General features: G+C 45.6%; 1 protein-coding gene across 1 annotated transcript in view; it reads left to right on the top strand.

The window, feature by feature from the left end:
• The first annotated feature begins 760 nt into the window (after positions 1-760).
• The window catches only part of SRSF12 (serine and arginine rich splicing factor 12), a 34034-nt gene continuing 21289 nt past the window's right edge, over positions 761-13505 (top strand). Inside the window, exon 1 of the mRNA XM_077289740.1 lies at positions 761-1042. Within this exon, the coding sequence (XP_077145855.1) occupies positions 978-1042 (65 nt within the window). The 5' untranslated portion in view covers positions 761-977. The remainder of the gene's footprint in view (positions 1043-13505) is intronic.

The following is a 13505-nucleotide window of genomic DNA, read 5'->3' on the forward strand; positions in this document are numbered from 1 at the left end:
TTTATTAACTATTTTGTGTGACATATCTCTCTGATTTAAGGGCATAAAAATTCAAAGTTTGAAAATTGCAAAATGTTTTCCTTTTTCTTCATAAATAATTGCAAGTAATATCAAAGAAATTTTACCACCAACATGAAGTACAATATGTCAGGAAAAAATAATCTCAGAATCAGCGGGATCCGTTAAAGCGTTCCAGAGTTATAACCTCATAAAGTGAAACACGCCGACATGTGCATAGACCTGTTCATTTGAATAGGTCTCTGTGTCAATGTCTCCGATGCCTGAGAAACCTGTCACCACACGTACTGGAGATACTGATGTGTGACTGGGGCCCTATGGTGGCGGAGCACAGCAGGAGGCGGCAGGCCCACACCTGCTCAGGCCCCAGCCTTTGTACTTCTAGCACATCTGCAGCATGTGTGTCATTTATTAAAGGGGTTGTGCCCTTCTGGAATACCTCCCTGGCTCTAGTGCGCCGAAGTGAGGGGCCTCCCCACAGTAGGTGGTGTCCAGCATGGCACGTAGTGGCGCTGCAGCTAATCACAGAGCTCAGCGACTCTCCCTCTGTAGTCGGAGCAAGCTGCTGAGCGCTGTGATAGGCTGCAGCGCTGGCATAGAGACACCCAGGAGCAGCAGCCACAGCTTATTATTTGTGTGCCTATGGCAGCTGATAGCCAGCAGTGGTCATAAAACAGGCGCCATTGTGCTTGGGAGGAAGCCGGGTACTTAGACGGAGCAACCACACTCTGCGCTGCCCCCTGGTGGCCGGCGAGTCGCGACTGAGTCCATTACGACATGCGCAGAGAGGTAACGCTTCCCTAAAGAAAAATGTCCGCTGCGCAGTTTCCGGCTCCGCCCTGAGAGGACGCTTTCCTGCCTTCTCAGGAGAACAGAGGCTCGCCGAGTCGCCGCCATTTTGGACGTGACCACGTACAGCGCTCTGTGTTCGGTCCCCGGTATCGGCTTCTCGGTCCAGCATGTCCCGCTACACCAGGCCGCCCAACACGTCGCTGTTCGTCAGAAATGTGGCCGATGCTACCAGGTATACGCAGGTGGTGCGAATCCGCCGCCATCAGTGGGGCCTTGTGTGTAGCTGTGTGGGCTGAGCGGGGCCGCAGCTGGGGGAGGGGATTGAGCTGTGGCGGGAGAGGTGTAGCCCTTTCCCTGCGGCAGGGGCGGTGGGAGCCCACGCTGCACACTGGGATCACATCTCCTGGATATTCTCTAGCACGGGGGACGTTGGGGTTCCTGTTATGCATCTCTTCCAATAACAGAAACCTCCCCAGTCTGGGACTGTCCACGCCTGAATAAGATTGTCTGCCTTAGGCCACGTCCAGTATTTTACCTCAGTCTGTGTAAGCCAAAGCCAGGAGTGGGACACTCAGCATAGAAGTATAATAGACACGTTCAGCATTCCTCATGCGCTCCTGGTTTTGGCTTACAAATACTGAACGTGTGAATGTAGCCATAGACTTGTGCTTGGTACCCTTTAATATACAGTCCTGGGAATGAAGAGGCAGCACCTGGCTGTGTGCTTTAGCTGCTGAGTAAAATAAATACACAATTAGGGATATGGAGTTTGTTTTAGACTTTACAACTAGTGATGAGGGAATGTGCTCAGATAAGGTGTTCTCAGCATGCTCGAGTGCTAAGTGTCTTTTGGCGTGCTTGAATAATTTGTTCGAGTCCCTGTGACTGCATGTCTGGCAGCAGGTTTGTTAGGCAATCACTGCATGGGTTGCTGCTGATTGAAAGCAAACCATGCCGTCGTGGGGACTCGAACATATTATTTGCACACACCGAAGACACTCACTTCTCACTATATACAACCCTTTAAAGGGACCCAGACCTCTGACACATGCAGGGACTGCATGTATCGGGCACTGTCTGATTTCAGTCAAGTATGCATGTTTTTCTTGTGAAATTCTCAGTAAGTTTGATGTGTCACATGACCCTCTTGCCATTGGAAAAAATAAAGTTGGATCCAAAATGGCCGACTTCAAAATGGCCGCCATGGTCACCACCCATCTTGAAAAGTTTTCCCCTCCCATATACTAATGTGCCACAAACAGGAAGTTGATATCACCAACCATTCCCATTTTATTTAGGTGTATCCATATACATGGCCCACCCTGTATTAAAGATAACTTTTGGGTGTGGATTTTTTTTTGTGAACCTTAGGCTTTCACTCGTCGTTTTGAAGAAAAAACGCATCCTGCAAAAGTGCTTGCAGGATGCATTTTTTTCTTCATTGACTTGCATTAGCGACGCATTGCCAACCGTCGTGCGTCGGACCGTCGCCACCAAAAAACGTTGCATGTAACGTTTTTGGTGCGTCGTCTGCAGCATTTCCGACCGCGCATGCACGGCCGGAACTCCGCCTCCCCGCACCTCACAATGGGGCAGCGGATGCGTTGAAAAACAGCGTCCGCTGCCCCCGTTGTGCGGCGCTTCCACACTGTGTCGGTGCACTGCAACGTCGCATAGCGACGTGCAGTGCACGACGCTAGTGTGAAAGTGGCTTTTCACATTAAAAATGCAGGATGGTCTACACACAGCTTCCTCTTAGCATTGTATGGCTCTATCATGGATACAGACTGACTGTATGGGCGAGAGCAGTTTTGGTTCTCTTCCCCCCCCCTGGTGGCCAGTAACATGAGCCCCATTTATATTTAGAACTCATCTTGAGCTGTCAGCTATCAATGGATCCTCCAAGTCTGAGAACGGAACATGAGTACACTTTAGCCCCTTTCATACAGATGATTTAAAGGGAAGGTACCGCGTTTGTAGATCATTAATAAATCACTGTAATGTAGCATAACATGCTGCTATAACCAAGTTTTAAATGCATGTGAAACAGATTTTGTGTGTTATGAGTTTAACCCCTTCGTGACATGCGCCGTACTAGTACGGCGCTGCCGGCACTGCATTAGTGCCAGCCGCAGTACTAGTACGGCGCCCCGATCACCGCGGTCTCACGCTGAGCGCCGCGGTGATCGGGTGCGGGTGTCAGCTGTATATGACAGCTGACACCCCGCAGCAATGCCCACGATCGGCGCTGTCGCCGATCGCGGGCATTTAACCCCTCTGATGCCGCTGTCAATAGTGACAGCGGCATAGAGTGGGATCGCGCAGGGACGGGGGCTCCCTGCGCTCTCCCACCGGAGCAGCGCGATGAGATCGCGCTGCTCCGGTGACCTGGAAGGAGTCCTCGGATCCAAGATGGCCGCAGGACTCCTTCCGGGTCATAAGATGACCCTGCTTGCCTGCGTCTGCTGAGAATCCTCATAGCAGGCGCCGGCAAGCCCCTGCAATGTGCCTGGCACATCGGTGATCAGACCGAGTGCTATGCACACGGTCTGATCACCGATCTGTGATGTCCCCTCCTGGGACAAAGTAAAAAAGTAAAAAAAAAAAATTTTCCACATGTGTAAAAAAAAAAAAAAAAAAAAAAAAATTCCTAAATAAAGAAAAAAAAAATATATATATTCCCATAAATACATTTCTTTATCTAAATAAAAAAAACACCACACAATAAAAGTACACATATTTAGTATCGCCGCGTCCGTAACAACCCCACCTATAAAACTATATAACTAGTTAACCCCTTCAGTGAACACCGTAAAAAAAAAAAAAAAAAAAAAACGAGGCAAAAAACAACGCTTTATTCTCATACCGCCAAACAAAAAGTGGAATAACACGCGATCAAAAAGACGGATATAAATAACCATGGTACCGCTGAAAACGTCATCTTGTCCCGCAAAAAAAAAGCCGCCATACAGCATCATCAGCAGAAAAATAAAAAAGTTATAGCTCTCAGAATAAAGCGATGCAAAAACAATTATTTTTTATATAAAATAGTTTTTATTGTGTAAAAGCGCCAAAACATAAAAAAATTATATAAATGAGTTATCGCTGTAATCGTACTGACCCGAAGAATAAAACTGCTTTATCCTTTTTACCAAACGCGGAACGGTATAAACGCACCCCCTAAAAGAATTTCAGGAATTGCTGGTTTTTGTTCATTCCGCCTCCCAAAAATCGGAATAAAAAGCGATCAAAAAATGTCATGTACCCGAAAATGGTACCAGCAAAAACGTCAACTCGTCCCGCAAAAAACAAGATCTCACATGACTCTGTGGACCAAAATATCGAAAAATTATAGCTCTCAAAATGTGGTGATGCAAAAACTATTGTTTGCAATAAAAAGCGTCTTTTAGTGTGTGACGGCTGCCAACCATAAAAATCCGCCCAAAAAACGCTATATAAGTAAATCAAATCCCCCTTCATCACCCCCTTAGTTAGGAAAAATAATAAAATTTTAAAAAATATATTTATTTCCATTTTCCCGTTAGGCTACTTTCACACTAGCGTCGGTACGGGGCCGTCGCGCTGCGTCGGCCCGACATACCGACGCATACTGTGCAAGCGCCGCACAACGGGGGCAGCGGATGCTGTTTTTCCACGCATCCGCTGCCCCATTGTGAGGTGCGGGGAGGTGGGGGCGGAGTTCCAGCCGCGCATGCGCGGTCGGAAATGGTGGACCGTCGGCACAAAAAAAGTTACATGTAACGTTTGTTGCTGCCGGCTGTCCGCCACAACACGACGCAACCGTCGCACGACGCTTGCGACGTGTGTCAATACGTCGCTAATGTTAGTCTATGGGGAAAAAACGCATCCTGCAGATGACTTTGCAGGATGCGTTTTTTCGCCAAAACGACGCATTGCGACGTATGCAAAAAAACGCTAGTGTGAAAGTAGCGCTAGGGTTAGGACTAGGGTTAGGGTTGGGGTTAGGGTGTCAGTTAGAATTGGGGAGTTTTCACTGTTTAGGCACATCAGGGGCTCTCCAAACGCGACATGGCGTCCGATCTCAACGCGTTTGTTTGCGTTAAAAACGCATGCGTTTTTATAGAAAAAAAACAGAACACACTGAAAAGTCACCCACCACCATCAAGGTGATAAAGGGATCCAAACCCTAACCCTACCCCTAAACTCATCCCTAACCGTTTAATGAACATTTTCTGACAGTCATAGTGCCACGTATTTCAGTGCCACGTATTTCAGTGCCACGTATTTCAGTGCCACGTTATTTCAGTGCCACGTTATTTCAGTGCCACGTTATTTCAGTGCCACGATATTTCAGTGCCACGATATTTCAGTGCCACGATATTTCAGTGCCACGATATTTCAGTGCCACGATATTTCAGTGCCACGATATTTCAGTGCCACGATATTTCAGTGCCACGATATTTCAGTGCCACGATATTTCAGTGCCACGATATTTCAGTGCCACGATATTTCAGTGCCACGATATTTCAGTGCCACGATATTTCAGTGCCACGATATTTCAGTGCCACGATATTTCAGTGCCACGATATTTCAGTGCCACGATATTTCAGTGCCACGATATTTCAGTGCCACGATATTTCAGTGCCACGATATTTCAGTGCCACGATATTTCAGTGCCACGATATTTCAGTGCCACGATATTTCAGTGCCACGATATTTCAGTGCCACGATATTTCAGTGAAATACGTGGCACTTAAATATCGTGGCACTTAAATACGTGGCACTTAAATACGTGGCACTTAAATACGTGGCACTTAAATACGTGGCACTTAAATACGTGGCACTTAAATACGTGGCACTTAAATACGTGGCACTTAAATACGTGGCACTTAAATACGTGGCACTTAAATACGTGGCACTTAAATACGTGGCACTTAAATACGTGGCACTTAAATACGTGGCACTTAAATACGTGGCACTTAAATACGTGGCACTTAAATATCGTGGCATGTACGTGAAATACGTGGCACTTAAATATCGTGGCATGTACGTGAAATACGTGGCACTTAAATACGTGGCACTTAAATACGTGGCACTTAAATACGTGGCACTTAAATACGTGGCACTTAAATACGTGGCACTTAAATACGTGGCACTTAAATACGTGGCACTTAAATACGTGGCACTTAAATACGTGGCACTTAAATATCGTGGCACGTACATGAAATACGTGGCACTTATATACGTGGCACTTAAATACGTGGCACTTAAATATCGTGGCATGTACATGAAATACGTGGCACTTATATACGTGGCACTTATATACGTGGCACTTATATACGTGGCACTTATATACGTGGCACTTATATACGTGGCACTTATATACGTGGCACTTATATACGTGGCCACTGAAATATCGTGGCACTTATATACGTATATACGTATATAAACGTATTTCAGTGCCACGTATTTCAGTGCCACGTATTTCAGGTTAGGGGTAGGGTTAGGGTTTTTTGGTTTTTTCTTGTTTTCTTGTGTTTTTCTATAAAAACGCATGCGTCTAAAAAAACGCATGCGTTTTACCGCGATTACATGCGTTTTTTCACACATGCGTTTTTAAAAAAAACGCAAGTGTGAAACCAGCCTTATCCTTGGGAAAATAAAAACATGGGGGCTAAAATATAATTTTCGTGGAAAAAAATATATTTTTTATTTTCGCGGCTCTGCGTTATAAACTGTAGTGAAGCACTTGGGGGTTCAAAGTTCTCACAACACATCTAGATAAGTTCCGTGGGGGGTCTAGTTTCCAATATGGGGTCACTTGTGGGGGGTTTCTACTGTTTAGGTACATCAGGGGCTCTGCAAATGCAACATGACACCTGCAGACCAATCCATCCAAGTCTGCATTTCAAACGGCGCTCCTTCCCTTCCGAGCTCTGCCGTGCGCCCAAACAGTGGTTTATCCCCATATATGAAGTATCAGCGTACTCAGGACAAATTGGACAACAACTTTTGTTGTCCAATTTCTCCTGTTACCCTTGGGAAAATAAAAATGTGGGGGCTAAAATATAATTTTCGTGGAAAAAAAATTTTTTTATTTTCATGGCTCTGCGTGATAAACTGTAGTGAAACACTTGTTGGTTCAGAGTTCTCACAACACATCTAGATAAGTTCCGTGGGGGGTCTAGTTTCCAATATGGGGTCACTTGTGGGGGGTTTCTACTGTTTAGGTACATCAGGGGCTCTGCAAATGCAACATGACACCTGCAGACCAATCCATCTAAGTCTGCATTTCAAACGGCGCTCCTTCCCTTCCGAGCTCTGCCGTGCGCCCAAACAGTGGTTCCCCCCAATGTATGGGGTATCAGCGTACTCAGGACAAATTGGACAATAACTTTTGTGGTCCAATTTCTCCTGTTACCCTTGGGGGAAAAAAAATTGCGGGGTAAAACATCATTTTGTGGAAAGAAAAAATGATTTTTTGATTTTCACAGCGCTACATTCTAAACTTTAGTGAAACAACTGGGGGTTAAAAGTGCTCACCACACATCAAAATAAGTTTCTTAGGGGGTCTTCTTTCCAAAATGGTGTCACTTGTGGGGGTTTCCACTGTTTAGGCACGTCAGGGGCTCTCCAAACACGACATGGGTTCCGATCTCAATTCCAGCCAATTTTGCATTGAAAAGTCAAATGGCGCTCCTTCCCTTCCGAGCTCTGCCATGCGCCCAAACAGTGGTTTATCCCCATATATGAAGTATCAGCGTACTCAGGACAAATTGCACAACAACTTTTGGGGTCCAATTTATCCTGCTACCCTTGGGAAAATAAAAAATTTGGGGCAAAAAGATCATTTTTTGTGAAAATTAATATTAATTTTTTTTACGGCTCCACATTATAAACTTCTGTGAAGCACTTGGAGGTTCAAAGTGCTCACCACACATCTAGATTAGTTCCTTAGAGGGTCTACTTTCCAAAATGGTGTCACTTGTGGGGGTTTCCACTGTTTAGGCACGTCAGGGGCTCTCCAAACACGACATGGGTTCCGATCTCAATTCCAGCCAATTTTGCATTGAAAAGTCAAATGGCGCTCCTTCCCTTCCGAGCTCTGCCATGTGCCCAATCAATGGTTTACCCCAACATGTGGGGTATCGGCGTACTCAGGACAAATTGTACAACAACTTTTTTGGTCCAATTTCTCCTGTTACCCTTGGTAAAATAAAACAAATTGGATCTGAAGTAAAAATTTTGTTTAAAAAAAGTTAAATGTTCAATTTTTTTTAAACATTCCAAAAATTCCTGTGAAGCACCTGAAGGGTTAATAAACTTTTTGAATGTGGTTTAGAGTACCTTGAGGGGTGCAGTTTTTAGAATGGTGTCACTTTTGGACATTTTCTGTCATATAGACCCCTCAAAGTCACTTCAAGTGTGAGGTGGTCCGTAAAAAAAATGGTTTTGCAAATTTTGTTGCAAAAATGAGAAATCGCTGGTCAACTTTTAACCCTTATAACTCCCTAACAAAAAAAAATTATGTTTCCAAAATTGTGCTGATGTAAAGCAGACATGTGGGAAATGTTGTTTATTAACTATATTATGTGATATAACTCTCTAATTTAAGGGCATAAAAACGAAAAATTTGAAAATTGCTAAATTTTCATAATTTTCGACAAATTTCTGTTTTTTTCACAAATAAATGCAAGTCATATCGAAGAAGTTTTACCACTATCATAAAGTACAATATGTCACGAGAAAACAATCTCAGAATCACCAGGATCCGTTGAAGCGTTTGAGTTATGACCTCATAAAGTGACAGTGGTCAGAATTGTAAAAATTGGCCGTGTCACTTAGGTGAAAACAGGCTTTGGGGTGAAGGGGTTAAAGAAGGCACTGGAGGCTGACATATTGGTTTCACAGCAGTTCACGACACTAGCAGTGTCATATTATGGCACCCCATGGACATAGGGTCAGCGCTGGTCTATTATCTCCTATCTCTTAAAGGGAACCTGTCACCCCATTTTTTCCGTATGAGATAAAAATACTGTTACATAGGGCCTGAGCTGTGCATTTACAATAGTGTATTTTGTGGACCCCGATTCCCCACCTATGCTGCCGAAATACGTTACCAAAGTAGCCGTTTTTGCCTGTCAATCAGGCTGGTCAGGTCGGATGGGCGTGGTGTCTTCCCCCAGATCTTGCTTATTTTTCCGTTGGTGGCGTAGTGGTTTGCGCATGCCCAAGTCCAGAATCCACTGCACAGGGGAGGGAAAAGAGCGCGATCTGCGCTATTCCCCTGGTGATCGGTGGGGGTGGCCATCTTCCTGTGGCCGCGCGTGCGCAGATGGAGCGCTCTGCTGCCCGGGGCTTCAGGAAAATGGCCACGGAATGCCGCGCGTGCGCAGAGGGAGATCGCGGCGGCCATTTTCCTGAAGCAGAGTTCGCATCTCTGCTTCAGGAAAATGGCCGCCGCGATCTCCATCAGTATTTTTATCTCATACGGAAAAAACGGGGTGACAGGTTCCCTTTAACATTGCAGCAGCATTAGCAGTGAGCTGGGCACGCCTCTGTGGGCTGCACAATTCACTGCTGTAGGTGTGACTAGCCGCCATTTTACTATAGCCCAGTGCTATCTGCCGAGCTCCACTTACTCTCTATCGCAGGAGAGAAGCTGCTCCATACATACACACCACATGTCTTCACTCTTCCTCCAGTCCACCATGCTGCTGAGCCCACTGTGTTCTGCTCTTTTGTAAACTTTGTAGCTGTGTTTCTGATGCAGTAACTGCTGGTGATGGCAGATCACAGGGCAGTCACACACAAAATGGCTCTGCCCTGTGATGCTGCTTTTCATTCTGCCCTAGGGATATTAGACCACCCAAAAGGGGAGGGAAATGGTGATGTCAGCAGTTACTGCCCCAATTTTCCAGCTAACAGTAAAGCTGGTAAGTCTTACTATAGCTGCTTGAGGTCTAAAACGGAAAATGCTCCCCCTAGTGGTCAATATATATATTTGTAAGAAAATATATAAAATTTTTCATATAGAAATGTTTGCAAACAGTGCAAACATTGCATTAATACATTTTATTTACTATTTTAAGCTTAATTTCACAAAAAAACAAACTACAAAAAAAACTGGTGGCACCTCCCCTTTAAGCTATATATCAAAAGTTTAAATTATTGTTAATACACAAAATTGTTGTAATGATGCCTCCTATCTACAACAGATCAGGTGTGGTTGCAAAGACAATGAGTGACGTATATTATATATAACAAATAGCAATTATGCCTTAAGTAATGTTCCTAATAATACCACCGTTGAAATTAATGGTTAATATCCAGGACAGAGTGACCCATTGAGGAACCCCAGTAAAACGCTAAATGCATATAATCAGTACTGACTATGTAAACATAATAGTGTAATTTTTACCCTTCGCCATGACAGCACCCACTGGAGAGATAGGGATCCGCCCCAAGGAACAGGAAACCTACAGAGACATAAAAGGGGGCGGTCCCCCTCTCCTCCTCAGTTTAGGTTTCCTGTTCCCAGGGGACAGGATCTCTGGATTCTCCGAACTACAGCATACCTGGGCAAGAAGCATCCGCCTGTGCGGTTTCCGCGAGAACGGCAGGGGATGCAGTCCAGAAGCAGCGTCGGGGGAGACTCCGCTAGACGGCTCCCCCCTCGTCTGGCCGGCATGTGGAACGCCTGGTCCGGGGAGGCCGCTCTGTTCCACGAGGCAACGCGGCAGACGTGCGGCCCTGAAGGAGCTCCAGACGCGGACCGGCAGGTATGAGGTCCGGGATCTGAGGCACAGCTGCAGCGGCAGCCGGCACACCGCTCCATAGCGCAGGCCGGGCAAGATGGCGGCCGCGCGTGCGTGGTAGCGGTGAAAAAATCCCCATACTGCCCCGGGGCGGGTGAGCACTTCCGGGTCACCCACACAGCGGTGAGGGAAAGCGCGGTTTCGCGCATGCGCAGTACACCGCTGTGGGGTATGGGAAAAAAAAAAAAAAAAAAAAGCTGAGAGGAAGAGAAGAGCATTCCCAGTAATTCCTGCGGTTAAGGCACTGATAAAGAGGGAGTGGGAGAAACAGGACCAGAGAGGTTTTCTCCCGCCAGCCTCCAAAAGGAAGTACCCCTTTAATGATGAGGAGTTAATTTCATGGACAAAAATTCCTAAGGTGGACGCTGCAGTCGCCTCCACTTCAAAACAGTCAGCTCTACCAGTCGAGGATGCAGGCCTACTTTCTGATCCTCTAGATCGGAAGGCAGAATCGTCACTAAAACGATCATGGGAAGCTTCCACGGGCATATTTAAGCCATCAATTGCCAGCACCTGCACAGCTAGATCCATGCTTGTTTGGATTGATCAGCTGGATCAACAGATCGAACAGGGGGTCTCCAGACAAAAATTGCGGGATGCGATACCACTAATTAGAGGTGCAGCAGCATTCATGGCCGATGCTTCAGCTGACTCTCTTCGCCTTGCAGCAAGATCAGCGGGTCTGATTAATAATGCCAGACGTGCGTTATGGATGAAGAGCTGGAAGGGGGATACGCAGTCAAAGGCTAAGATCTGTGCTATTCCATGTGAGGGTGAGTTTTTGTTTGGGAAAGCATTAGACGAGATCCTCAAAAAAGCGAAGGAGAGGAAAAAAGCCTTCCCTGACCCCTCAATTCCTTTCTATAGGAAGACCTTTAGGAAGAGGCCATTCGGGAAAAGAACACAAAATGAAAGACCGTCACGATGGGCCACAAGAGAGGGAAAACAGGGTGGCACTATGTTTAAAGGCCCCCCCTTCCGTAGGGACAATAAATTCTAAAACACCAGACACCCCAGTAGGGGGTAGGTTAAAATTTTTCTTTCCCCAATGGCGAAAAATCACGTCAAGTTCCTGGGTGCTAAACATTATTAAGGAAGGAATGAAGATAGAATTCCTCCAAATTCCCCATGACTCTTTTATTTTAACAGCCCTTTCCTCACCAGTGCAACAGAAGGCCCTTGAACTGGAAATTCGAAGTCTCAGTTAAAAATGTTTTGGTTAGGGTGCCAAAGGGACAAGAGGGTAGAGGATTCTACTGTCCGTTATTTTTAATCCCTAAACCCAATGGTTCATTTCGAACAATTATAAATCTTAGAAAACTCAATACGTTTATTAAAAATTATACGTTTAAAATGGAGTCTATTAGATCGGCCATTAAGCTCCTTTTTCCAAATTGTAAAATGGGCGGCATTGATTTAAAAGATGCCTACTACCATCTCCCTATCCATAGCAGGTATCAAAAATACTTAAGAGTGGCAGTAACTCTTGAGGGGGAGATTCATCATTTCCAGTATACAGCCATGCCCTTTGGTCTCTCCACGGCACCTAGGATCTTCACGAAGGTAATGTTAGAAGTAATGGCCTACCTTCGCCAGAGAGACACCTTAATCATTCCCTACTTAGATTATTTTTTTAGTTGTAGGGAATTCGTCTCTTCAGTGTGCGGAACGATTAGCTGACACTGTCTCGTCCTTAGAAAACCTGGGCTGGATCGTCAACTATAAAAAATCCAGACTCATCCCACTTTCTCTTCAGACATTTTTAGGGTTCAATCTAGATTCCATAAAACAAAAATGTCTACTTCCCCAAGAAAAAATATCTCTTATAGAGGGTAAAGTACTGGCGGCCATTCACAAACCTCAAATGTCCCTGAGGGCAGGAATGTCCTTGCTAGGATCCCTTTCCTCCTGTACTCCAGCCGTTCAGTGGGCACAACTTCATACCCGAACGTTGCAACACCAGATACTTCGGGAACAGAGAAAATTTCTGGGGCACCTTGAATCAAAAATAACTTTATCCGAGAAAGTCTTATCCTCCTTAGTGTGGTGGCTAGATAAAAACAACCTAGCAGGGAGTGTCCCTTGGGTAATATCACCATCCCACACGATAACTACGGACGCTAGTCCCCACGGGTGGGGCGCACACATGGGAGATAGATTCTGCCAGGGAACCTGGGATAAAAATGAGGATTTATATTCATCAAACCTGAAAGAATTGAATGCGGTAAACTATGCACTGCGTCAATTTCTCCCACAGCTACGAGGAAGCCACGTCAGAATCTGTTCAGACAACACTACGACAGTGGCGTATTTAAACAAACAAGGCGGCACAAGATCAGACGCTCTAATGTCTTCCGCAAACAGTACCTTAATCCTGGCCGAAAAGCATCTGTTGTCCCTCTCGGCAGTCCACATCAAAGGAGAGAACAATCAACAAGCAGACTTTCTAAGTCGACACACTCTTCATCAAGGAGAATGGTGTCTCAATCCTCACATTTTCCACAAAATAACATTGTTATGGGGCAAGCCCCAAATAGACCTGTTCGCTACAGAACAAACAAGTCCAGAAATTCGCATCTCGGTCCCGTGCAGGTCACCCGGACATTCTAGATGCTCTTCAAACACCCTGGCAATTCAAGCTAGCGTATGCTTTCCCTCCGATAATTCTGCTTCCACAAGTAATAAGGAAGATCAGGGAAGAGCAGGCCAGGATAATACTGATAGCACCATTCTGGCCCAAGAGACCATGGTTCTCGTGCCTGCGGTCAATGTCGGTGACGGATCCTTGGGTCCTTCCCTCAATCCCAAACCTTCTCTCTCAGGGACCTTTCTTCCACCCTCAGGTGGACAGCCTCCACCTGACGGCCTGGAATTTGAAAGGCAGATATTTAAATT

The sequence above is a fragment of the Ranitomeya variabilis genome, chromosome 2 (assembly GCF_051348905.1).
Source record: "Ranitomeya variabilis isolate aRanVar5 chromosome 2, aRanVar5.hap1, whole genome shotgun sequence".
Classification (NCBI taxonomy): domain Eukaryota; kingdom Metazoa; phylum Chordata; class Amphibia; order Anura; family Dendrobatidae; genus Ranitomeya; species Ranitomeya variabilis.